Source organism: Pseudopodoces humilis, chromosome 18, assembly GCF_049639895.1.
Source record: "Pseudopodoces humilis isolate 2021_Gansu_Grassland_sample_001 chromosome 18, ASM4963989v1, whole genome shotgun sequence".
NCBI lineage: Eukaryota > Metazoa > Chordata > Aves > Passeriformes > Paridae > Pseudopodoces > Pseudopodoces humilis.
Window position 1 is genome coordinate 17,378,522 of NC_142217.1, and position 25,280 is coordinate 17,403,801.

The 25,280-nt window shown below is 49.8% G+C and overlaps 1 protein-coding gene across 4 annotated transcripts in view; it reads left to right on the forward strand.

The window, feature by feature from the left end:
- Positions 1-13,311: 13,311 nt before the first annotated feature.
- Positions 13,312-25,280, forward strand: part of RBBP6 (RB binding protein 6, ubiquitin ligase) — a 28,366-nt gene continuing 16,397 nt past the window's right edge. For 2 of the 4 annotated variants that reach the window (XM_014252595.2, XM_014252596.2), the window contains exons 1-4: positions 13,312-13,524; positions 19,209-19,308; positions 21,183-21,221; positions 21,861-21,897. In XM_014252595.2, the coding sequence (XP_014108070.2) occupies positions 13,359-13,524; positions 19,209-19,308; positions 21,183-21,221; positions 21,861-21,897 (342 nt within the window). In that variant the 5' untranslated portion in view covers positions 13,312-13,358. The remainder of the gene's footprint in view (positions 13,525-19,208; positions 19,309-21,182; positions 21,222-21,860; positions 21,898-25,280) is intronic. The other 2 variants (XM_005523103.3, XM_014252601.2) reach the window with 1 other exon arrangement.

A 25,280-nucleotide genomic window follows, 5' to 3' on the forward strand; every position in this document is an offset into this window, starting at 1 on the left:
TAAATCTGGAGGCTTCAATATTTCTCGGAGAAGTGCAAATCAATATGGATTTCTTAACAAGTTTAATTTCAATACCTGAAAGCGCACATTCTTCCCATTTCCTGACCTTTCCAATCCCCGGGGGAGGAGGATTAAAAAGATTTGTTCAAATTCAACGAATTGAATCAGCAAATGTCCCATTACTTTGTTTTCTTTCCGCCAGACCTTGATAAACAGTGCGATAGCCCGTGGTGTCCGCCGGGCACGGTGCCCGCAGCGGGGACAGAGCAGCCCGGTGTGCCGGGGCCACCCCGACATTCCCCCGCTCCCTTCTCCGAGTGCCAGCGGACCCACGTCCCACCCGTGAGCCCGATCCCCCCCGTGCTCTGCGCCGCCTGATTTATGGTGCTGCAGTGCTCTATATTTATCCTACAATGGCTTTGTGCAGCGTTAGATCATCGGGGGAGCACCGTAAACACTGCGAAACCAGCGCGGGCGGCTGGCCCCGAGCGGCCAGGGAACGAGACTTGGGGACACTCCGTCTCTGCCCTCGGAATGATCCCGAGGAGCGGAGAGCGAGGATCCATCCCGAACCTCGGGGACCTGCTGGGCCAGTGCCGGCTCCAGCAGCGGCTGCACCGCGGGCTCACCACCAGCTCCCCGCAGCTGGAGCAGCACCGGCCACGGTGGGCGCCCGGCCCGGGGCTGCTGCTGGTGCTGCTGCTGGTGATACTGATGTTGGTACTGGTACTGGTACTGGTACTGGTGTTTGTGCTCCTACTGGTACTGGTGCTGGTACTGGTGCTGGTGCTGGTGCATCTATCTCTCTCTCTCTCTCTGCCCGGGGCAGCTGGAGTCGGCTCCCAGTCCCGGCTGGTCCCTCGCTGTGCCGGTCCCGGGGCTGCCGCTCCCGTTCGCCTCCCAAGGGAGGCTTTAATTGCCGTGTTGGTGCTGTGATGACAAACCCGGCGGGGAAGCGCTGTCAGCCTGCGGGAGCTGCTGCTGGCACCGAGCCGCCGAGGGGAAATGGCAGCTGGGTCCTGGCTGCAGCGCACAGCTTCGCCTTGCGCCGCTTTTCCTTAATTCCACATCTACATCAGGACAAATGCGCTGCCCTCTCTGCTGTTTGCTGCAAGGGAAGCTCCCTAGTCCCTATTACTGCAGGCTGTTCCTTCCTCAAAATCATCCTTTGTCCTTTCAGGGTTTGATTTTTTGGGGGATTTTCACTCTTTGCCATAGCTCATGAGAGTCTGGGTAAGGCCGAACCGTTTAAATGGTGTGTTGATTATTTACTTGATGGACAGTAATGGTTTCTGTGGTGCCATTACTACCTGTCATCTAAATCCAAATGCTGAGGTGCTGTAAAGGGCAGCCTTTCACTGGGGGCTGGAGTAGCTTCTCCAGCATCATTATCCTGCACATCCGTAAATCTCCGGCCGACCACAGCCACTAAACACATCTCTCAAAAGTTCCCCAGAAAATTTTCAACAAATAAGGCTTTCACCTGCTCCTTACTGATAAACTCCTGTCCCTCTGCCATTATCCTCCCTCCAGAAGGGAGGAAAGGAACAGGAAATCCTCCTTCACCACGCGATGAGGTGTTGGAGAAGGTCAGCAGGAGCTGGGGGTGTTTGGGGATGGGAGCTCTGTGCCTGTGGCTGCAGCTCTGGGGCCGCTCCAGAGCCGGGGAGCCCTGGCAGCTGTCCTGGGAACACCACGGGAAACAGTGATGCAGGTAAATGCAATCAGGAATGAATTACCACAGCTTCTCATTGCCTGCTCTTGGTGTTTCATAGCCAAAAGATGGAGACAGACTGTTTACCAGAGCACGTAGTGACAGCACAAGGAGGGATGGCTTCACACTCCCAGAGAGCACGTTGAGATTAAAGCTCTTCCTTGGGGTGCTGAGGCCCTGGCACAGGGTGCCCAGAGAAGCTGCAGTGTCCAAGGCCAGGCTTGGAGCAGCCTGGGATTGTGGAAGGTGTCTGGAAGATGCCCCTGTCCGTGGCAGGGAGTTGGATGAGGTGCTGCTCTCACTTTGCTGAATTAAAGTTTCAGTTTCTTTAATAACCTGCAGGTCCGCTGGAAAATTGTGACGAGTGGCATCAAGAAGCAACTCGGTAAGTTTATTTTGATGAAATACAATAATTATCATGCTTAGCAGCTGTTGCTATTTAAAATAAGAAAAAACGGGGCTTGCATTGAAAATGTTTTGTAAACCATGTGCACCAACAATCTGTTCCAATGAAACCAGCCATTATGGAAACGGTATAATAGCAGGAGCTCATTATGGAAAGTTAAATTGCAAATCATATTTTGTTTCAAATGAGCTGGATGAATGCATAATTTGCCTCAAAGAAATAGTTTTGTAGTTCTGATCCTCCTGCCAAGAGCTGAAGCTCTTGGGCTGCAGCTGCCGGGGCAGCCTGATTGTCCATTTCAAACTGCAGGAAGTTTGGGTTTCAAAGGAAGATTTGAAGAAAGAAAAAGGGGAAAAAAGTGGAGGAATAAAAGGCAGAGCAGTGGGAGCTCCCAGTTGGTTTCCTATGTGAGATTCTGGTGGTGCAGGGTGGGTTTCAAACACTCCGGGGGTCTGTGCTGGGCTGATCGTGTCCCTGTGCCGGAGCCAGACCCCACAGCATGGGCAGAGCCGGTTCCCCAGGAGCCCAGGTGACAGAGCAGGTGACAGCCCAGGTGACAGACCAGGTGACAGTCGAGGTGACAGCCCAGGTGACAGACCAGGTGACAGAGCAGGTGACAGCCCAGGTGACAGCCCAGGTGACAGCCCAGGTGACAGTCGAGGTGACAGCCCAGGTGACAGCCCAGGTGACAGTCGAGGTGACAGCCCAGGTGACAGCCCAGGTGACAGAGCAGGTGACAGTCAAGGTGACAGCCCAGGTGACAGTCGAGGTGACAGCCCAGGTGACAGCCCAGGTGACAGACCAGGTGACAGTCAAGGTGACAGCCCAGGTGACAGCCCAGGTGACAGACCAGGTGACAGTCGAGGTGACAGATGAGGTGACAGCCCAGGTGACAGCCCAGGTGACAGAGCAGGTGACAGCCCAGGTGACAGAGCAGGTGACAGCCCAGGTGACAGCCCAGGTGACAGCCCAGTGACAGCCGTGCCTGGGAAGGGCAGCACGTGCGGTGTCACTCGGGCTGGGGGGTGGCCGCTGTCCGGTGTGGTCCCCCATGGCAGCACTGGGGGGGTTCCCCCAGCTCTGGCTGGGCCAGGGTGCCACCGGAGAAGCCTCAGAGCCGCAGCCCTGCGGGACCGGCTGCCGCAGGGCTCTGTCACCTGAGGTGCCACACGAGCAGTAATGGCATCTCCTCGTGGCTCTGGGGACGGGCAGAGGTGGCACGGGGGACACGGAGCCTCGGCTGGTGGCTGATGCCACAGCCGGACCCTCTGCCGTGGGGACCAAGGCCAGAAACCGCCCGGAGCCCCCCGTACGCCCACCACAGGTGACTCTGTCCCTTTTGGCAGGGACACGAGGCACAGCAGCCGTGCTCCAAGCACGAGGAGCTTGTGCCAGGGTCACCTCAGCTGTGGTGGCTCTGCAGGGACGAGGAGCTGTCCCTCTCCTGCACCCCAGGCGTTCCCCGTGCCTCACTCAGGCGCTCTCGGGGTGCTCCAGGGGCTCCCCAGCCCCGCTGCCACATCCAGCCCAGCCCAGAGCAGCTCAGTTAAATATTAAATCCAGCAGCTGCTGGCAGCGTTGGGGGGTGGGTAAAGACAGCAGAAGCAATTTGCAATTAAAATGTGTTTATCTTAGGAAAGAAGTCCCGGAAACTTGTAATTAAAATGTTTATACCGAGGGCAGGATTTCATAGCCTGAACCCTCAGAAATCTTAGTGAAGCAGCAGTGGCACAGGTGAGGCTGGCACAGGACAGGGTTTGGCAGTTGTACAATCACACCCAAGCTCCCCCTTTGCTGGTTCTGCAGCAGCAGAGTTTGGGTTGAGAATCTGAATTTACATCCTCTTCATATTTATTTCACAGTGATAACAAGAAAAATAAATAGAAGAAGGGCATTGAGCTGGCTCTGGGTGAGTGGAGAAGCCATAAATCACTTTCAGAGTGTGTCCCAGAGGCTCTCACCTCAGGGCTCAAGTGCCTTTTAACCTCCCGGATCATGGAAACCCTGCAGCCGGTGCTGTTGGGCTCCAAAAGAAGCCTTTGGGGCAGCTTTTCCCAGCTGAGCTAGAGCGAGTGCCCTGCTCTGCTGCCCCTCTCCCCGCCAGCCCCTTCAGCAGCCTCAGCTTCAGCCTCTCCTGGCTCTTCTCCCATTCCTCGCGGCTGGTCCAGGTGGCTGGGAACTCTCTGGAGTGCTGGAGCTGCCCTGGTTTACTGAGACTGCCAGGATGCCAGGGCATAAACCCCAGAACAGAGAAAATTATATTAAACAACTGTGAAAGAAATCATTTATTTCCATTTTGTCTGTGTTTTGGACTGAAGGAAAAGCCCACAACTCCAGCAATCCAACTTTTCCTGCCAAGTCGTGAAGTGGCAGGCGTTTTGTTAGCTTGGATCATCACTGCTCAGAATGTAATCATCTTTAAAAGGAATAAAAATGTAAACCCCATTGCTCAGAGGCTGCTGAAGGCTCTGCATGTTCAGCATCCCCCCTGCAGCACCCCAGGGCTATTCAGTGATGCCTCGTGTGCCCAGCCTGGGGTGTTACAGGTAAGTGTTGGGGACGTCACCGAGCAGACCTGTCCTGGTGTCCTGACCTTTCCACCTGTCTTCTCCTGCCCTCTCCAGAGAAGCAGCTGGGGCTGGAGCCTTTCCTTGTAACACAGCAAGGAGCACACAGCTGAGCTGGGAGCTGAAGGAGCAGACACTGCCATGTTCAGAGAAAGAATCAGAGAATCCCAGACTGGTTTGGGTGGGAAGGGACCTTAAAGTTCATCTCATTCCACCTCCTGCCAGGGGCAGGGACACCTTCCACCAGCCTAGGGTGCTCCAAGCCCCATCCAGCCTGGTCTGGGACACTTCCAGGGATCCAGGGGCACCCTGTGGCCAGTGAAGGGCTGGTGAATGCCAAAGGCACGGGGTGAGCCGGGTGCTGGACCCTCCTGGTCTCAACAATGGTGTGACCCCATGGTGTGACCACACGGAGCCCACATGGGCTGAGGGTGCCAGGGGAGGTTGTGTTTGTGGGATGGAAAGGTCTGGATGGAGAAGAGAGCTCAGCACAGCACCCACAAAGCTCCAAGCCTATCCCTGCTCCGCACCCACTCCGAGCTCCTCAGTGGAGCCCGTGCCATCTGGAGCCCGAAGCACAGAGGGACAGGAGTGTGAAATCTGCCTGCAGGGCTGGCCAGAGCTGCTGGACACCACGGGCAGCAGGACAGGCCTCAGAGGAGGCTCTGGCAGGAGCTGCCAAGGCTTTGTTGAATATTCATCTGTAGGAAATGGTTATTCATGAGCACAATGAAGATTATCGTTCTGAATTCCGAGCTACTCAGCCCAGCTCCCGTTTGATGTGGTGAGGCTCTCGAAGTGCATTTGCATTAGAGAAAGCATTACTACTTTTGATGAGGAGAAGGATTACAGGAGAAATCTGCATAAATTTATTGGTAAATGTCATTTAGCATGTGTCCAAGTGTAATTCATCACAGGGCTGTAGTGCAGCCTGGTGACTCATACAGGGCTGGGGTTTTTCAGCAGACAGATAAATAACCCTGGGGACAAAATTACCTCATTGCTATGAAATCACTGGAGTTGCAGGTGAGCAGAGCCTGCTCGGGACAAGCCCCGCGAGGAATGCCAGTCCTGGGGGATGAGTGATGGGAAAAGCCAGTCCTGGGGGACGAGTGATGGGAAAAGCCAGTCCTGGGGGACGAGTGATGGGAAAAGCCAGTCCTGGGGGATGCTCGCTGCTCTTCCTCTGCCTGCCGAGCCTCACCCAGCTCTGCTCGTGTGCCCAGCACTCTCCATCTGCCTCCAGCCTCACTGCTCCCTCCCAGCACAGAAACGTGCTGAGGATTTATCCCAGCTGCGCTCCAGCTGTCAGGGACATCCCTGCTCTCCTGGCTTCCCTCCCGGAAGCCCCCACAAGCCCAGCCCCTCCCAGGGGCGCTGAAGGACCTGCAGCAACCTCCTCGGGATGGGCTTCCTTACAAATCACCAGCTTGGTGCCCGCTCCAGGCTCTGTCGGGGTCACTCTGCAGCTGCAGGGATTGTTGTGCCCTTGATTAACTCTCCCAAGGGAAGTGTTTATCCGCGGCGGCGTGTCCAGCTGCCTCGGCTCTGATCTCCTCGGATTTCCCCGTGTGATGCGAGGATGTTGTACATGTTGGCTCTGACGGGGGAGGACAGCCAGCACAGCGTCTGTGACAAGCTCAGAGCAGCTCCTGCCAAAGCAGAACGTCAGTCCCAGGGCTCAGCTGGAGCTGGATGTCCTCATCCATCCCCACAGACACCGGTGCCCATCCCTGCAGTCCCAGCGTGCCTTTAGCTGTGATTCCAGCCTGGCAGAGGTGAAAGTCACTACAGCAGCTTCATGGAATGTGATAAACATGATGGCACTGGGTCTCCTACCCCATGCCCTTCTTGCCACCTGCCTCTCTCCAGAGGAGGAACACCCCAGGGCTACCGGGAGAGCAGCTCTAGGCAGGGATTAGGGAGCTGTCTCTCGAGAACCAACCGGTCATTGGCTTCTTTATTGAATTTTCCACTAATGCAACGAGGTGCAGCCAAACTCCCTGAGTTGGGGAGGAGGGAGCAGGTACATCTGCATCACCCTGCACTGTGGTTCAGGCACCCTTGGTCCTTCCTGAGGAAGCCAAGCTGAGCACTGGCAGTTCCAGCCTGCTCTGAGCTCCAGCCCTGGCAAGGCTGGGTGCTGAGCCCAAACCTCAGTGTCCCCAGCCCAGGAACATCTCCCTGCTGTGGGATATCCATGTCTGCAGCGATTTCTGCTTTCACACATCTCTCCAAGTGAGCAGGCGCCCGCTCCATCCTGACTGCCTGATACGCCTTATCGTCGTGTTAGCAATTAATATTAGCATGGTAGAAACTGCTAATTTGCGATATACAATAATTAGAATTCAATTTAATTGCTCTCAGACTCTGCACACAAATATGGCTTCTGCTCCCTGGGTTAGGGAGAACAAGAGAGGAGGAGAACATCATCCCTGATGACATGGGTGAGGCCAGCGCAGCAGGGTGTCCCAGCCTGCGGGTGGGTGGAAAAGCAGAGCAGCATTTCTGGGTGCTGAGCTCACTGCCAGGGTGGGCTCTGTGGGACTGTGGGTGGGCAGGATCAGGGCAGGCAGCCCCCAACTCTCACCTGTGCTTCATTGCAGGAGGGGATGGGGCCTTTCCTCCTGCTTCTGGGGCTCAGATGAGGCTGGGAAAAAGGATGCTGCTTTCACCAATCACTGCAGGTACCAAAAGGAAATAAAAAATGGGTATCAAAGAGGGTTTTCCAGGGGTTGATGCCCCTCAGACCCACTTTGGGTCCTGCCTTGCAGGCTGAGATGGCAGTGGGTGCAGCAGAGGGTGAGGGCATGGCCAGGAAAGAGCAAGGGCAAAGGGGAGCACTGGACAGGCTCGAGGTACGGGGTAGGTACCAGCACACACGAGCCCAGTGTGGGGCTCATGTTGGTCCTGGCTACTCCCCACAGGGAAATACCAAAGCAGTTCTCAGAGAGGAAGTTTTCTCTGCACAGCACCAGTCAGACCAGTAACATTCTGGGGGCAGTGCTGGTGTCTCTGCTCCCAGCAAGGCTGAGAAGCTGCAGAGTCCTGGCAGGAGCTGTGAGGGCTGCTTGAGGGCTGGAAATCTGCCGTGGGGTGAAAGATTAAAGACATGAGTCAAGGGGGTTAAAGATCACTCAGTTGTGGTCTCCAATTGCCATGTGGGAAGTTTCTGGTGATGGATGGCACAAGCAGTTGTGTAACTGAGAGAGATTTAAGCTGGGATAAAACACATTTTAACAGAGGGAGAAATTAAACTAGGAACAATTTGCTGACAGATGCATAGAAGGGTTTAGAATGAAGGACACAAACGGTGCTGGATTTCAGCTCGCCCTTGCTGAGGGGGGTGTGACAGGCACAGGAGGGTCCTGCTGGTCCTCCTCCTGGGGCTGCAGAGCTGTGCTGGGGAAGGGAGGAGATGCCCAGGCCTTGGAGGAGAGGAGGAACATGGGGTAAATGGTTCTGGGAAGGCAGGAGCCCCCATGACGGAGAGCCCTGGCTCTGCTGAGGCCGGCTCCCAAGGTGACACAGAGCTGGCATGACAAACCACCCCACAAGTGTGTCCTGGAGTGCTCCCACCACAGCCTCGGCTCACACGGATTTATCCCATTCTGAGGAGCAGAGGCAGCAGTACCTGCGTGGAGAGAGCGGGATGAGGCTGTTATCTCCAAGGGATTAGCAGCTGCTGTGACTCACAGCGAAGATGACTCAAAGACAGACAGGATCCAGGGATAAAGTCAACCATGGTCCCATCACCAGCCAATTCCACAAACTCAGCAGCGTCCCCGGAGCGATTAGTGCAGCCGTGCAGGGAGCTGCAGAGGAGCAGTGCTGGGGTTTGGCTCTCCCTCTCCTGATCCTCGGCATCTGCAGCCGGTGATAGCTGCGGTGTGCAGCCAGCATGGCCAGGCTGGGGAGGGAGGGCTCCAGGGGACAGCCACAAGGGCCTTTGATCCCTCTAATTAATTCTGGTTTAAAATGTGTTGAGAAGTTAAGAACGAGGAGGGAAGCTAGGGCTGCTTTGATGTGTGTGAGTGGATGGATGCAGACAAGGGGCCGCACAGAGGACAGAGATTTGGGAAGCAGGGAAGGCTGGAGGCAAGGAGCTGGGGCAGAAGGGATGAGCAGCGCTCTGGGGATGGACACACTGGTGCTCCCACGGGAGCTGCTGGCACTGGGAGCAGCGCAGGAGCTGCCGGGTGCCCGCTCAGCGGTGCCCAGCGGTGTTTGCTGGCTGCAGAGGGCTCGGACACCGCAGCACAGCCCCGGCTGCTCCGTGCCCGAGGAGTCTCTGGGGCCACTCGAGCCAGGCCCCTGGGGCCAGCTGCATTTGTGGGGCTGTGCAGGGCATCAGCCGCTGCTGAGTTTGCTACTGGACATGACTGTTACCAGGAGACATTTCCTGCCCTTCTGAACAGAAACAACCACCCAAAACAGGCACCAGAGATTTTATTTTAGCCGTAAGTTTGTTCATCCTGGAGAAGAGAATGCTCTGGGGAGACCTCAGAGCCCCTTTCTGTGCCTAAAGGGACTCCCAGAGAGCTGAAAAGGAACATTTTACAGGACAAGGGGGAATGACTCCGAACTGTTAGATTAGGTGTTAGGAAAGAATCCTTCCCTGTGAAGGTGGTGAGACCCTGGCACAGGTGCCCAGAGCAGCTGTGGCTGTCCCTGGATCCCTGCAGTGCCCAAGGCCAGGTTGGACAGGGCTGGGAGCTCCTGGGACAGTGGAAGGTGTCCTTCCTAGGGTGCTCCTAGGACAGTGGAAGAGCCGCCGCCGCCGGTCCCTATCCCGGTGCTCAAATGACCTCTAGTGGCAGGCGGGGACGGGGGCGGCGGGCTCGCTTTCCTTGGGGAAAAAAAACCAAACAACTAAGCTAAAATAAAAAGCAAATTGCGCCGGGCTTGCTCTCTCCCGAGATAACAAGGGTCAGTTAATTTTCTCTTTTCTTTCGCCGAGCAGTTTAATTAGTGACTCGCAATTCATCAAGCAAGAAGGTCACCCTGGTGCCCTCCCAGAGAGGGGGGTCAGGCTGGGAGGTGATGCCCGGCAGGGTGGGTGATGGTGAGATAACCAGCCTAGAGATAATCCAGAGGCTCTGGATTCCCGGGAGGAAGGCGAGATGTGCCCACCAGCAGCGGGATCCCCTCTGTGGCCGCAGTTCGGGCACAAGGAGCAGCAGGAGAGGGGATGCCATGGGCTCTGCTCCCAGCCCTCCCTGCCAGGGCTCCGTGGGCACTGCCAGACCACAGCTGTGCTCTTCTCCTGGCATCCTTCGGGGGTAGCACCAAAGCACAGCCCTCTGCAGAGGAGATCTTGCTTTAATTTGGGCTCACGGCCCAGGGAGGGCACTGGCCCCGCAGGATGGGTTCAGTCTGGGGTGCTGGAGCCTGGATCCAGGTGGGAGCAGCCCTGCTCCAGGACAGGCTCCTCAGGGGACACTGCTGGACTTCTCTGGATGGCTTTTAGAGCTTCCCGAGTAAATTAGCTCTGATTACCACAGAAGAAGTTCCTTTTACTCTGATTATAACTCTTAACACTGTTCACCCAGGGAGGAGTTTGTCCTGCCATACCTCTCCTGATTCATTCTGTGGTGAGGAATGTCATCTTCTTTCTGACTCATTGATAGGGTAAATCTTCTCCTCAGTACAGAGGGTATTAAAGTCAGGCTGCAGTGGGGCTGTCCAGGGTGGGGACCCTCTGAAAACGGAGTCAGCACCTTCCACCAGCCCACAGGGGTGAGCAGGGACAGTGCTGTGCTGGGGGTGTAAGCAGAGCCTGGGAGGGAGCAGCTCCCCAAACTCCAGGTAATTACAGACTGGAGTTGCTTGTTTACTTCCTTGTTTGCTCCTTACCTACGACCTAAAAGCAGGTTTCTGGATTTGGTTCAGTATTCCAGCACAATTCTTTCAGTTTCCCTCAGTTCTGAGTCCCTTGAGCCTCAGGGAGCTGGCAAACATTCATTTTGGATTGCAGACTGGTGGGAACTCTGGAAAACCATCAGGCACTCTTAATGAAAGCTTAGCTTTAGCCAGTGCCCACAGCAGCTGGGCCAGCCCGGGCTGGGGCTGAGGGAGCAGTGAGGATGTTCCAGCAGAACTGGCCCTGTGGGCTCAGCCTTGGCAGGTCCTGAGCTGGGCTCTGGGATCAGCCAAGCCTCAAACGCTCAGAGCCAGTTCCTCTCCTCTTGTACAGCTCACAGCTGAACTCACAAAATAAAAACAACTAGAGTCATTGCTGCTGACAAAACAAACTGGAGAAGGAAATACAATTCCACACCCTGCCTCCTTGTCAGCCTGCTTGTCCAGGAGACCTGCTTGCGTGGCTGGGAAGGTGCCAGACCTGATTTATCCTGATGGCTTTGAAGTTTTGTTTCTTTTTGTACTGTTCAGTTGTACAACAGCGACAATTCTGTGTCAGCCTCAGTCCAAGGCTTGAAAGGGAATGTCACAGACTTAGACTGCCAGAGGGGAGCGTTAGATGGGATTTTGGGCAGGAATTGTTCCCTGGGAGGGCAGTGAGGCCCTGGCACAGGTGCCCAGAGCAGCTGGGGCTGCCCCTGGATCCCTGGCAGTGCCCAAGGCCAGGCTGGACAGGGCTTGGAGCAACCTGGGACAGTGGAAGGGGTCCCTGCCATGGCAGGGGACAGGATGAGTTTTAAGGTCCTTTCCTAACCAAACCATCCTATTTTTCTATGATTCTATAATTCTAGCACTTGTGTATTTGAGAATTAAAGCAGCAAAGAGTGAAGCTCAGCTAAAGAATCTCTGAGCAGCAGAAGTGTGCTCAGATAAAACTGCTTATAGATCAGTAAAGGGCAAAATGAGATGAAGCTCCCATGCAGCTCCCAATAATCCATCATGGTAAAACACTGAAACTCCATGTTACAGCAAATAGTTTCTGTTTGTTCCTCTTTTTTAAACTAATGTGTGAGCATGACCTAAAAATGCGCCAACACATTTTATGTTGTTTTGCAGAACTTAGGGAACAGTTTACTTCTGAATGTATTTGAAGTGAAAGAATTCAAAGTTTCAGAAATAATTTAAAGCTACAGAAACAGCCCTGGTGCCCACAGGTGTGCAGAGACCACCAAGCCTCAATGCTGCTCTAGTGTTTCATGACTTTCAGAGTAACCCAGCCCCTCCAAAAGCCACGGGGGTATTTCCTTGCCTCATCAGGAAGTTAACATTTTGTTTTTTGAAGTTATGAGTGTGGGTGGCTGAGAACACTTGATGTGACGTGAGCATTTCTGTCGCGTGCAGGAAACAGCCTGGAACAGGCACATCAGGCCTTTCCTTTGGGTCAGACAGGTTTGTCCAGGGCACGGCAGCATTCCCTAAACCAGAAGCTGGTGACACATCCTGGAGTCATGGAATGGTTTGGGTGGGAAGGGACCTTAAAGGACATCCAGCACCTGCCATGGGCAGGAACACCTTCCACCATCCCAGGTTCTCCAAGCCCTGTCCAGCCTTGGGCACTGCCAGGGATCCAGGGGAGCCACAGCTGCTCTGGGCACCTGAGCCAGGTTCTGCTCAATCACTCGTGGGGTTCAGAGATCACAAGCTTAAACTAAAGTTTTAGATGACAAGAGTTTATTCCAAGGCTTCGCTATTTTTATTTGAAAAATTAACTTGTCTTTGGATTGATTTCTTTGAGACGGCGGTGCGGCAGCTGCTGGGCAAAAGGTTTCCTGTGTAAAGATTTGAGAATTAGAAAATTAATATTTGTAAAGTGAAAGACTGTTGTTAGTAAGTTTAAATAGATGGGTTGAAGGACAGCAGTGCAAAACTCGAAGACGTGAGGGTTTAAGCATGACATGATGGCAATATCAAGTCCAGAGGACGGTGACTGTTATGGGCTATAATGTCAATATCCAGAGGACGGTGACTGTTATGGGCTATAATGTCAATATCCAGAGGACGGTGACTATTATGGGCTATAATGTCAATATTCACCTCAGCCCCATCCTTTCATTTCCCGCCGCTCCATGAGGGGCGCACCACGCGCTCCGCTAGGGGGCGCTCGGGGCCGGGGGCGGGGCCGGCGCGCCCACGTGATGCCGTGTCACGCGCGGCGCCGGGTCACGTGCGGCGTGGTGGACGCGCTTCATCTGCGCATGCTCGCGCGGCCCGTGCGGTGTCGGCCGGGAAACCCCCCGGCGCAGCGGTGAGGGCAGGGGCGGCCGCGGGAGCCGCCATCGGGGCCGCGCGGGGCCGAACCGGGCCGAGCGGGACCGAGCCGAACCGAGCGGGACCGATCCTGAAGCGAGCGGAGCGGCGCCGGGCCGAGCGGGCCCGAGCCCGAACCCGAACCGAGAGGGGCCGGGCGGAGCCGAGCGGGGCCGAGTCCCAGTCGAACCCAAAGCGGGCGAGGCCGAGCCGGACCCGAGCGGGGCCCGGCCCGGGTCGAGCGGGGCGGAGAGCAGGAGCCGGGCGGGCGGGCCGCGCTCGCCGAGGGCCGCGGTCGTTGCGGGGCGGGGGCCGCGGGCTCGCCACGATGGAGGCCTGAGGCCTCCCAGCCCCGAGCGCTGAGGCCGCGGCCCGGCCATGGCGCAGCGCCGCGGGCTCTGAGCGCCGCTCGCCGCCCCAGCGCCGCCGCCCCAGGCCCCGCGGGCCCTGCCCGACCCCCGCGGCCCCGCCGCGCCAGAGCGGGCGCCGCCCGCGCCCCGCCATGTCGTGCGTGCATTACAAGTTCTCCTCCAAGCTCAACTATGACACGGTCACCTTCGACGGGCTGCACATCTCCCTGAGCGACCTCAAGCGCCAGATCATGGGCCGGGAGAAGCTGAAGGCGGCCGACTGCGACCTGCAGATCACCAACGCGCAGACCAAAGAAGGTGCGTGGGGCTCGGGGGCTGCTGGGGGTCAGAGATGTTCCTTTGTAGCTGCTGCTCTCACGACACCGGCCCAGCGGAGCGCGGGTTCCTGTGCCACGGTGCTACAAAAGTTTTGCTTTCCTGGAGTTGTAGGTAAAATGGAGGGGGGAGGATGTCTCACCATAACAAGCCAGCTTTCTTTGAAATCTGGCAGAGAGATGTGAAGGTGATAAGAATATAGCACGTGGCTTATTTGAATGGGGAAAAAAATTGTGTTTGATGACTGAACTTTGTCTTCAACTTCTTTTTGCCTCCCTTCACTGGAAGGTACTTTGCAGCATTTTTTACACACCTTTCATTGAAAGCAAGTGCCCATTGCAGCAATTGCTGAGAAGCAACAATTTGTTTTGAGTGTATGAGTGAGTTACAAATCCTGCACACCTTTAAAGTCTCTTGCACAATCAGCGTTCCGTGTAGCAAAATTACTCTTGGGTATTCCTGGTTAATGTGAGTTTTCCAAACAAAAGACACTGTAATTTGGATGCTGCTGAGCGTCATTTCATCGTTCTTGTCTGATTTATTTTTTTTTTCTTCCTGGCATTTAGTGTTTGCTGTATCAGGGCAGTCCCGAAGTTTTATGGCAGAACATTTACAGTGACTATATGTAAGAAATGTTCTTCGGGAAGTCATAAATTCGCTTAAATCTAATAAATAGCACTTGATTCTGTGGTGTGAATATGGGCTTGTGTTACTGTGATGCTTCAGTTTGGTAATCTGCCATCCTGATAAACTTGAATGTGATTAAAGACTTCAGAGTGTGACTTTTCAGAAATAAAAATAATTGTATTTTCATTCCTGCAAAGTTAAACCTTTTTATTTCCCCCCCTGTGGTTCTGTGTCTCAGTAGTTCTTTTCTTTAAAATGTGCACTGGTGGGTTTTTTTCTCTTTCAGTGTTGTGTTGAAGTTTAAACAGAATGCTCTGTAACTTCAGCCCTGACCTTCAGAGGGGTTGAAGCATCTGTTTATCTACAGATATTTAAATTTTTTCCAGGAGAGTGTGAAGAGACTTCCCAGCACAGCATTAGGGGTGCAGGGGATGCTGTTCTGTTCTGTAGTAAACGTAGGTAGAGACACAGCTCAGAAGTCTTGGATTTTTCTAACAGTCTGGAATAAAGCTGTGGAAAGCTTTTGGTTTGATTTGCTGGGAGGGCTGTGCTGAGGAGGGAGGTCCCTGCGCTGTGCCCGGAGCTCTGGGGCACTCTGGGCTCCCAGAAGCAGCGCTGATGTTGGGCTGAGGGAGCAGAGCCTTGGCTGGGAAGGAGCTGGGCTGGAGCCCCAGAACAACTGCTCTGAAATGGGCCAAACACACGGCGTTTGTTGTAGCAGGTGAACAGAAAGCAAAGGTGCAAGAGAAAAAAGATGCTTGTAAATGTCACCTTTTAAGGTATCACTGCAGCATCAGTGGTACCAGCTTCACCAGGGTGTTAATTTGTTTTCATGTGTAACCAGAGTCAGAGAACTAAAAGCGTTTGCCTCACTAGGGTCTGTTAAACGTGTTGTTGCCTCAAGATGAAGCTAAAAAAGGATTGTCCTGGATCCCACAGGCAGATTGTGTTGCACTTTAACCTCTGCAAAATGAGTATTAAATTTTAAGTATATAACTATGTAAAATACATAATTTTAAATTCTATATTAGTGACACAGATGCTTATTGAAGCTTTCCTAAGGGTGTTTTCCATGTGAAAAGGCAAAAATCCCTCTGTGATTTGCAGAGCATAGCTAGAGAATGTATTTCCAAAATTTATGGCTGTCAAATATTTGGTTTATATGCATAAATGTGAATCTCAGTTTCTATTAACCAGATATAGATGCTTAAATTTATTTGCAGAAATTAAAATAACAACTAGACTGGGATATTCTGCCTAAATAGGATGTTAAGAATTCTTACATGTGGACATAAGTATTGGCTTTTTATAACTTTGTCTATTTAGGAGTCCTGAGTAAATGTTAAAATGATCTTTGGAAAGAACAAAGTGAGCCATGGGTGGAGATGTGCTGCATATTGTGATTATTCCAAGATTCTGGAAGCTTTTATGGTTCTGGAGCTGTTGCTTTTCCTAATTGAAAGCTAGTCATAGGAGAACTGCTAATATAGGCTAAAAGTACACAGGATTTTAAATATCAGTGGGGAAAAAAGGATCTGATAGACTGTAAGATTCCGGGAATGCAGAGTGGGTGGGTAGGACCAGTTTTATGTAGGGGGTTCCTCTTCCATGCTTGCTATCAAGGCATTTTCTCTAAAGCCTTCACTCAAGAGTGGTGCTTTTAAACTAGTTCATTGGATCTGGGTTTTTTTACCTGTCTTCTATAACAGGTGTTCCCAGAATATTGTGGAAGAGCTGCAAGCCCCACAACTGAGGTTTCTTGAGTGCTCTTTCCTGTGCTGTGACATTCTGAAACAGAACACTTGGAAAATGTGCAATACTTACAGGCCAAAATAAAAAGAAAATAAACCCAAACTCTGGGTTGCTCTGAACTGGTGTGGGATGGCTGGGTGGTTTTAAGGCAGAAGAGTGCTCAGGCACTTCAGCCCCATGCTGACACCACACCAGAGCCAAGAGGACCTTAAAGCAGGGTGGTGTAATGCGATTAAGTGATTGGAAGTAGGGTGGATTTGATGGACTCATCCCTTCAGAGCAGTGCAGGGTCTCTTGTGGGACACAGTGCAATGGAGATTCCCCGGGCTGTTTGGCCTCCTGAGCCAACTTGTTCCAGGAGTGATAATCTGCCTGCTGTACATAAGATCAGGGATTCCTGTTCTGGGGGAAGCAGAAAATCCAACAGGACTGGCCCGGTGGGATATTTCAAGGCTGCTTTCATAGCCAGCTACAGCCATGGTTTGTCCCAAAGTGAACAAGTGGTGGTGATGAGAACAGACTTAAATCCTGTCTAGGGAGAAAATGTGTTCCAGGGAACTCCCTGTGTTCTGGTGGAGACAGCCTGGCATGTTGGCAGGCACTGCAGCTCTTACCTGCACATCCTTCCCCCAGCAGCTGCTTAGCAAGGCTTTTCCCTGCCCTCGCACACCTAGGCTTGCCTCCCAAGGACTCCTGGTGAGTTCTGTACTTCACCTGGGTGAAAAACCTCTCAGGGTGCTCAGAGTTACTTGGGCAATGCTGTCAGATGAAACTGTGGGTAAGAGCAGACCAGCAAATACGTGATAACTTTTGTCAGTAACTTGTTTATAGCGTACATAAACACAAACTATTAAAACTAGCAGAAATTCTTATAGTAGATAAATTTAAAAGTGGGGGTTTTAAATTGCTCATTCAATGTGAAGCAGCATAAACTTGCCAGGAAGTCTGAGCTCTTTGCATTTAGTTGTAAGAAGGTTGTGGACACTAATGTAATAGTTGATGTTAGATTTCTCTGTCAGTGTGAGGGAGCAGTCAGGGTAGCTGCTGTTAGCTAGTTTGCCTTTATTCATGCCTTGAAATACTTCTTTCTCTGGACTCTTTCAAGCTACTAGTTTCTTGTGGGATAAATAGCAAGTTTTAGACTGTTGTGTCTCTTCTGCTCTTGCCTTTAATATCCAGGTCTTTGTTTTTGTAGGCATTTTGGGTTAGCTGGGTACTTTTAATCACAGCTCAGATTGACAAATTCCAGTAGCCACTTCCTGGCCATCACTGGTGGTAAAACAAGTTTGTGCTACATGGGAGTGGGAACAAACAATGTTGGTGCCTCCAGCTTTGAGCATTTCCATTGGAGCTGTGCTTGGACAAGTGTGAGCAGTAGCTGTGTGGAGCTGGCCTCACTGCTCACCCTGAGCTGTGGAGTCATGGGGAGACAGTGACAGGGCTGTGCAGGCCCTGGGAGGACACTTGTGAGTCTGTGCCCAGTGCTGCCCATGAGGAGTAGGTTCCTGTTGGGAGATGCCAGTTTAACCTGAAAGTGTTTTTGTGAAGCCACTGTTGCTTATCTTGTGTCTCTGAAATCAAGGTCTAGTGATCTGGACCAGAAAGAATTTTGGCTCTGGTCCACAAGTAGAAACAGCTGCTCTGGGCTTCTAGAACTGCAGCTGGCACCATCTTCCAGGTGTTTGTCTCAGCCTCAGCACTGCTTGAGCTCCTCCATCAGAAAACCCTGGTGCAGCCTCTCTTGACAGGTGGCTGTGTGAGGAGCAGAGCTCCAGGGCTTGTGTCAGGATGTGACTTCTGTAAGAGCTGCTGTTTCTGTCGCTGCTAGTTCTTTCACCCACAGTTTTAAACCACTCTGCATTCCAGAGGAGTCTCACTCTTTGGTTCCCTGGGGGGAAGATCAGGAATTAGTTTCAGCTAAATGATTTCTCAGTTTTCTGAAGAAATGTTTTCTTAGTTGGAAATAGAAGTAAAATTTTAATTTCATGGTTGAAGTGATGTCTTCTGCTAGGTAGGTTTTGGTCTAAGGGAGGTTCCTGCCTATAGGAATAATATACTGAAAAGTGGAGCATAAATTGTGAGGTACTCGTATTTAGTGTGTGATCACTGAGCAAACTCATCCTGATAGAGCTTGACTAGATACACAACAGCTCTGAATTTCAGAGCAATGTTCTGATTCAGTCTGCAAAGGTGAGGGATTGGAATAACTAACACTGCAGGCACATCACTGGGAAGGACTGCTCATGGTGCTTTACAATATTTAGTCATATCCAGCCTGTGTGGGTTCCATATAAAAACATTCTTATGGAGAGGGCTTTGCATTTTAAGCTTATTCAGATTTTGTCTGAGTTGGATTTTTGTTTGGGCCTTATGTAAAAGATCAGGGGGCTTTTCTTCTCTTCAGACAACCAGCACAGTAAAGGCCAAGGGAGAGCAGGGATGGCTCCAGACACATGCTGTTCTCCAAAGGCTTTCAAGGCTGCCTTCAGAAGTCATTTCGTTTGAGTCTCTCTTCTGTACAGAAAGTGAGTGGAAAGAAATTGTATCCCTTTGTTTAATTCAGACTGGATGGTGAGCTTAAGGGGGAGGTGTCACTTTAGTTTGAGCCACTTCTGTCCTACTTGTGAAAGCAGGCTCAGAAACCCTGAAGCTTTTGTGCTGCAGACTCCAGTGCTGCCAGTTTCAGTTGCATTTCTCTGTCAGGCCCTGAGCAGCTGCCCAGCCTGATTGGGGATGATGCAGCTCCCAGCCCAGAGCTGGTGGCTCTGCTGTTCTGCAGGGCCTGAGCAGGGCAGCAGAGGGGAGTCAGGTGTACTTAACATGCTGAAATCATTGGTTCAGCTTCATCTGCTGCCTGGTTTGCTCAGGACAAGTAGTCACAGACTTTAGAATCTGTTTTATGAAGGTGAAGCTTGGCTTCGGTTTGTTTTTCTCAAGACATCTCTTGGTTTCGTAGCCAGACAGAAGCAAAAATAGCTTAAAACAGATCAGGGAAAAACCTCATGCATTATCAGACTCCGCTTTAGTGTAATTTGAAACCATTTTGCTCTTGGCATTCAAACTTGACTTTAAAAACTGGAAATTATTTTGCTGCTTGTGTTTGATAATGAAACCTGAAGATTCCTTGACAGGTGCTGTTTGTGTATTGAGAGGATGAAAGCCTGATGTTATGTATAAAATTTTGCTTTTAGATCTGTAAAGGGATTCTCAAAAGTGCTCTGTAATTACATATTAAATATGTTCTTACAAATTGACTAATGTTTTTTCTGTACTGATGTTGTTTCCAGAATACACCGATGATAGCGCTCTGATTCCCAAGAACTCATCAGTGATTGTGAGGAGAATCCCCATTGGAGGAGTTAAAGCTACCAGCAAAACATACGTTATGTAAGTACTGCAACCATTCTCTTCTTTGGGAGGGGTCAGTGTGCCCACCTTGTTACTGACAGCACTTGCAGAGGCACTTGGGTTGTAGCTTCCTTGTTAAAGCTGCTGCTGGTGTTTATTGTCATGGGATAGATTTCAATGTGTCTGTCCCAAAGGAGACTTAGATTTGGGTGTTCAGGCACCAACAGTGGTAACTTTCAGGATGATTCTGTTGAGTTTGATTTGGGGTTTATTTTTCTGAGATTCAAGAGCAGATCCTGTTTCCTCTACATGGGGAGATTCCTTATGATATGTGTCTGCCTTTTAAACAAAGACAGGTACACGTTGTAGCATAAACTTAGCATTTGTTCCTGTCTCAGAAGAGTTTGATTCTGGGTGTTGGACTGCCACCTGCGTTTGGGGGAGGTGGGGCAGGACATGACAGGTATTTTTCTGCCTCAGATCTGTGGGGGTTGTATTGTAGTTGTAGAGGAAAGACCAAGAGTTGCCAGGTGGTGAACCATGCAAACAAGAAGTTTCATTCCTGAGCGATTCCTGTGCACACAGTATCTGTTTGAGGCAAGAGAAAAAGAACCATACCCTAAAGGGTGCTGGCTTTTGTGCAAGTACCGTGAAGGAATAGTTAATCCTGTCCAAACTCAAATCTCAGAAGCAGTTTAGGACATTGCCAAACATACTGATTACCTTTCTGGGTCTGTCTGTACCCAAGCTGGGATCTGTGCTCCAGGTTTCAATTCTGTATTTCTAAGGTTTACACCCGATTCTCTGTCCTCAGTATTGATTAAAATCACAGATACTCAAATGCAATCCTGACTACAGGATTATTGCTGCATTGATGTTTTCATACAGTCCAGATCTGTAATAGCTACATCAGCTCTGTTGGAATGGGCATGTTTTTCAACCTCCTTAAAGCCATGCCTCTTCACCACCAGCAGGAGATGTTATTAGCTTGTGGTTTTGCCATGTCTTTCAAACGTTGGTTCTCAATAAAATACCCTGAGGAGTTACGGTGTGTCTTGAACAAACAATACAGCAACATCCTGGTACCCATGAACCATTTGCAAGCAAAAAACCCCAAATGGATGTGACTCTGCGTGTAACCTTGGGGCATGTCACTGCAGGAGTTGGTGCAGTGCTTCCCAGCTGTCCCTCTGGATTCTGCACCTGCAGCTTTGTGCAGTGTGCTGTGTAAACACAGCTTTGCTTTGGGGTTCATTTCAGCTGAGTGCTGTCCTGCCAGTGCACCTCGCCTGGTGTTGTAAAGCCCTCCAAAGAGTCAAAGTTGGCATCAAAGATTCTGTCAGTACTGGGGTGGGGGGATCAGGAAAGAGCAGCACTGCTAGGGTAGAGTTGAAAATGAACCAGGCAAGATGAGCTTTCTGTTCCTCAGCTGGAAACACTGCAGAAAACACTGGTAGGGTGGTTAATGTTTGGGGATGGGGAGTGCCCTCTGGAATGGTGCAGAGGCCTTCAGAAAGGCATTACTCACCTTGCAGTAAATGGCTGAAGCAACTATTGTTTGGTAATCCAAACTATTTCCGTGTACTTCCTCACCTTCAGGAGGTGTAATTGGGAGCCTGGGGGGTTTAGCAGGAGGTGGCAGGAAGCTGAGCCTCTCCATTGGCATGTGAATTCCCCAGCAGCCTTTGCATTGCTTCTGCTCATGGGATCTTTGGATGATGTGTGGATTGTTTGTTAACTCTCTCAGTGGCTGCATGTGTGGTTCATGATGAGGAGCATGCAGGTCCAGACCACCGAGTATGTGGAATCTCAGCAAGTTTTCAAATGTAATACATATTTCCTAAAATATTGTAACATATTCAAGATTATCTTATAGCAAATTCTGGCAATTAAGACCTTTTTTTTTGTCACAGGACTCCTAAATCGCACAAAATCCTAGAAACTACTTTCAGGTGACATTTCTACTACTACTTTTAGTCAATATAGCATATGTAACATGTTTAATATTTTGGCACTTTGATGGCTTAATATAGTGGATCTCTGAACACAGTGCTTGGGCTTCCACAAAGAAACACTGTTCTAGAGACTGTGCTGCTGACACTGTTATGTTGCCCCTTTGTCACGTGACTGTGTTTTTCACTTGAGCAAACTTGCACTTGTAGATTATCACTGTTCTTTCATAGAAACTGAATCCCCGTACCTGGTACCTGTGTGTGTGATACCGGGGATGTACATGCTGGCCAAAGCTGCCCCATGCCTTGGTAATTGATTATTTGAGAACACAGAACTCTAGTACAGACTTCATGGATTTGATACTTAGAGAGCAGAGACAAAATGTCTGAGGACTTCCTCTTGCACTGTTGTGTTCTAGATCTGTAAGTCTTGAGTAATTTGTGACGATTTAGAAATGTGATTTTGGGGGGCTTTTTAGTTGCACCAAATGTACCGAGAGAGAACAGTTTATGTATTACAAATAAATGTCTACGTTCACTAGAGTATTGGAACATAATGTGATGTTCAGGTTCTAGAATCTTTGTGTCGGGTACAAGTGATTTGTTTTAAATTCTGATCACCTTTATTTCTTCTTCTAGAAGTCGAAGTGAGCCAGTGAGTGGAACATCAAAAGCAGTATGTAAAAACACAATCTCACACTTTTTTTCCTACACACTGCACTTAGTTCTAAACAATGCAGCCTTTTATTAATTTGCCAAACGTTAACTTATTATATTTTCTAGTAAAACCTAGTGTATGTTGTAAATACATTGTATTTGATTCAGCATAGTAAAAACTGGGTAATGCCATCATTTGCAGAGTTCTAATGTGAATATTGGTATTTGTGCCTAGTAATGCATTGTATTTCATATTGAATATGCCAGATTCTCTCCTGTATGACTCTGTGTTGTACAGATAATGTATGATCGTTTCCAGATCCTGTAGGCTCAAGGTTTGCACACTGAACATGGTGCCATGTTCTACATCTGTCTGTCTATAGCTAGTGATATGTATGTTTGTATAGGTTGTTGTGTGCTTTTTGTTTCTTGCAATAAAAACTGTTTGGAGTGTATTTTTTGCCATTTTCACATTGTATCACTTAGCTTTTGTTTTTAAATACCTTTTTTTTGCCTAATGGTTTTTGAAAATGTTATCAAAAACCACTGAGAAATCATTATTGTGAAACTTGGTGCTGTTCCTTACTTTTGACTTGGGGGTTCAAACAAATACAAAACCTAGCATATCCCAGTTGTTTTCAGGACAGTTCTGTGCAGCTAAATGATTCCTTCTTGTGTCCTTAAATATTTGGGTATTTGTTCCTAACACTGTATAATTGAAGTGATATTGTTTGGGCCCCCCTGAATACAGAAATGTCTTTAATAGCCTGACGTGAATTTCAATATCGCTGCTACACAGAGTGGTATTCTAAAGTTCTGCATTTGATCTCTCCCCTTTATCTGGTGAAGCAGTTTAGTTCAACAGTTTGTCTGCAAATGACAATATGTAACACAAATTTTGGCACCAAGTTAGAGCCTGGGGCATTTGGGGATGAAATCCCTGACACTTTTCTTAACTTCTGCCTGCAGCACATTCTTGGTCTGGGTGACTCCAGGGCTGGCTGCTGCTGTAATTCCCAAAGGTTAAGCCTTTCTTTAGTATACCACCACTTGGAATTCACATTTGCAAAAGGGCAGCATTTTCCTTCAGGTTTGCAAGCACCTGTACTGCTGCTAACATATAATCCCACACGGAAATCCGTGCCTGGTGATGGGCTAGATCTCAGTGTGCCACTTGGGTCAGTACTGTGTGCAACTGTACTTTTCCAATAGTCCTTAGAGTATCAAAGTACTATTTGGTGGGGTTTATTTTTTATTTTTATTTTAAGTATAACTGCTTCTCCTTCACTAGACTGGTGTGAGGCATTACACTAACCCTGGATCATTGGTTCTGATCACTTGATCAGCTATTAGGATAACTTAATCTAGAAATTCCTGAACTCTGGGGCTGTGTTCTGGGAAGAATACAGCCTCTGGTTCCCATGGAAACAATCAACTTCAAATTGAAAACTCGCTGTGTGTAGGTCTAAGACCACTAAATGTAACATCCATAATTCTATTGCTGATTGATTGCAATTCCTTTTGGAGATGAATGCCTCTCATTATGAGTTGGAGTTAGCTGAACTGGCCCAGTGACCCTAGCAGTTAATGTAATGCATTTATGTAAACCACGTTTATAGTATTTGATCTAATTCAGATGGGTTTTTATTTCTTGAAAACAGTTCTTTTTCTTTTTGTTTACTAGCATGTGTATAAACACAAACCACATGTTCATAAATAAAGTTAACATTCTTTTAGCCTCGTGTGTTCCCTGGCATGTCTGTATTACATTGCTCAGTAGCATCTTACCATAAGCTAACATAGATGTGTGAAAAGGAAAAAAGGAAAAATCCCAGAGTGGGAGGGAAGACAGTGTGAGAACTAACAGCAGGAAAGGAAAAGCAAAGCAAAGCCATTCCCTGGTGTGCTCTGACTGTCCCTGGTCTGGGAGGATGGAAGCCTTGCATCCCTCTGTACAGGCCCTCCCTCACTGGAAAGGCCCTGCAGCCTCAGCAGCTTCTGCGGCTGGAGACACTTTATTCTTAAAGTTAACTCAGATCTTGGTGTGGGGGGGATTGTTTGCTGCTTTTATTTTTTTTTTTTAATTTTTTTTTTTAAGCACACATATTTCTGCATGTATTTCAGAGCAGAAGCTGGGTCTTGTGTAGCTGCAGTAAACCACTAGGAATCTTGTCAGTTATTGGTGGAGAGTAAAGCTGCAAAGTTAAAATCAGTTTCCTCTTTTGAAAGGATGCACAAAAGCGTCTTCTTTGTAGTATTTTTTCCTTGTTACACTCTTCTGCCAGCTGCCATCCCAGCCTTGTCACAGCCAGGGGCAGGACGTGGGCCATTTCTGCTCTAGGCTCGGTGTGTGGTACCGTGGGGCTCCTTGGAGGCTGCGGCAGGCCCAGCTGTGCTCGCTGGTTCAGCTGTCGGGCACAGCTGGAGCTCCCTGGCTGAACTCCCTGTGAGCTCTGGCTTTGGGGGAAGCCCTGTAATTCCAGCAAGATCAGCCTTCTCTTTTCTGTCCCCTCGCCCACTTGGCTTCCTGTTAGTTCCTGTTCAGTCTGCTGCACAACATGGGAGTTAAAACACTGGCTGTTGAGTTTAGGGTTTGGGGGTTACTTTTTCTGGGTTGCTTTTCGGTGTTTTTTTGCAATACTTCTGCAGTGTTATCTTAGGGTTGCCTACAAATTCCATGGAGATACTGTTTCTACTTGACCGTTTTGAGGGACTGCTAGGAAATACTTCAGTAGAAATTTAAAAGGGAAAACTTGCCAAAAATGTAGGATGGTTGAAAGATGGCCATGGGCAAATGCACTGAAGAGTACATTAATTATCTGTTTGCTGCTTTTGGTAACTGTTCAGTATCATGTCCTTTAAGAAATTAGACTGTTGCCTGCAGGCTGTATAATGCCAGCTTCCAAAAAAAATAGAGGAAAGATTTAATAGTTTATTAACTGTTTTATTTCAGTTCCTGATCAGTACTAGGCCATTTAAAACTAGAGCTTTCCTAATTTCTTGTTTGTTTCTGAAAAAACCACAAAATTACAGCTGTGCCTGCCCCAAGAGAGCGCTGGCCTGCTTTTTCACATGTAAAAGAGTGGCATATGGAGCATGAAGCTTCAAAATGCTTGTGCAGACCTCCTTTTGAACAGAACTAGGTACAAAGCATTCTGAAAGGAAGGAGAGGTGAATCTTGTGGTAAGACTTGCAGTGGAATGAAGGTCTTTTTGTCTAGATCTGTGTTCCTGTCCAAAGACACATTTTCAAGAGATCTTTAGTCAGTAATGCAGGAACCACTGTATGTGCTTGCCTGAAAACACAGAAGAGGAACAGCTTACTGCTGTGAGGAATCATCTTGGGCATGGAAATACTTTTTTCCAGTCTGCTAAAACTGTTGGCTCAAATTCTCTGCTATAT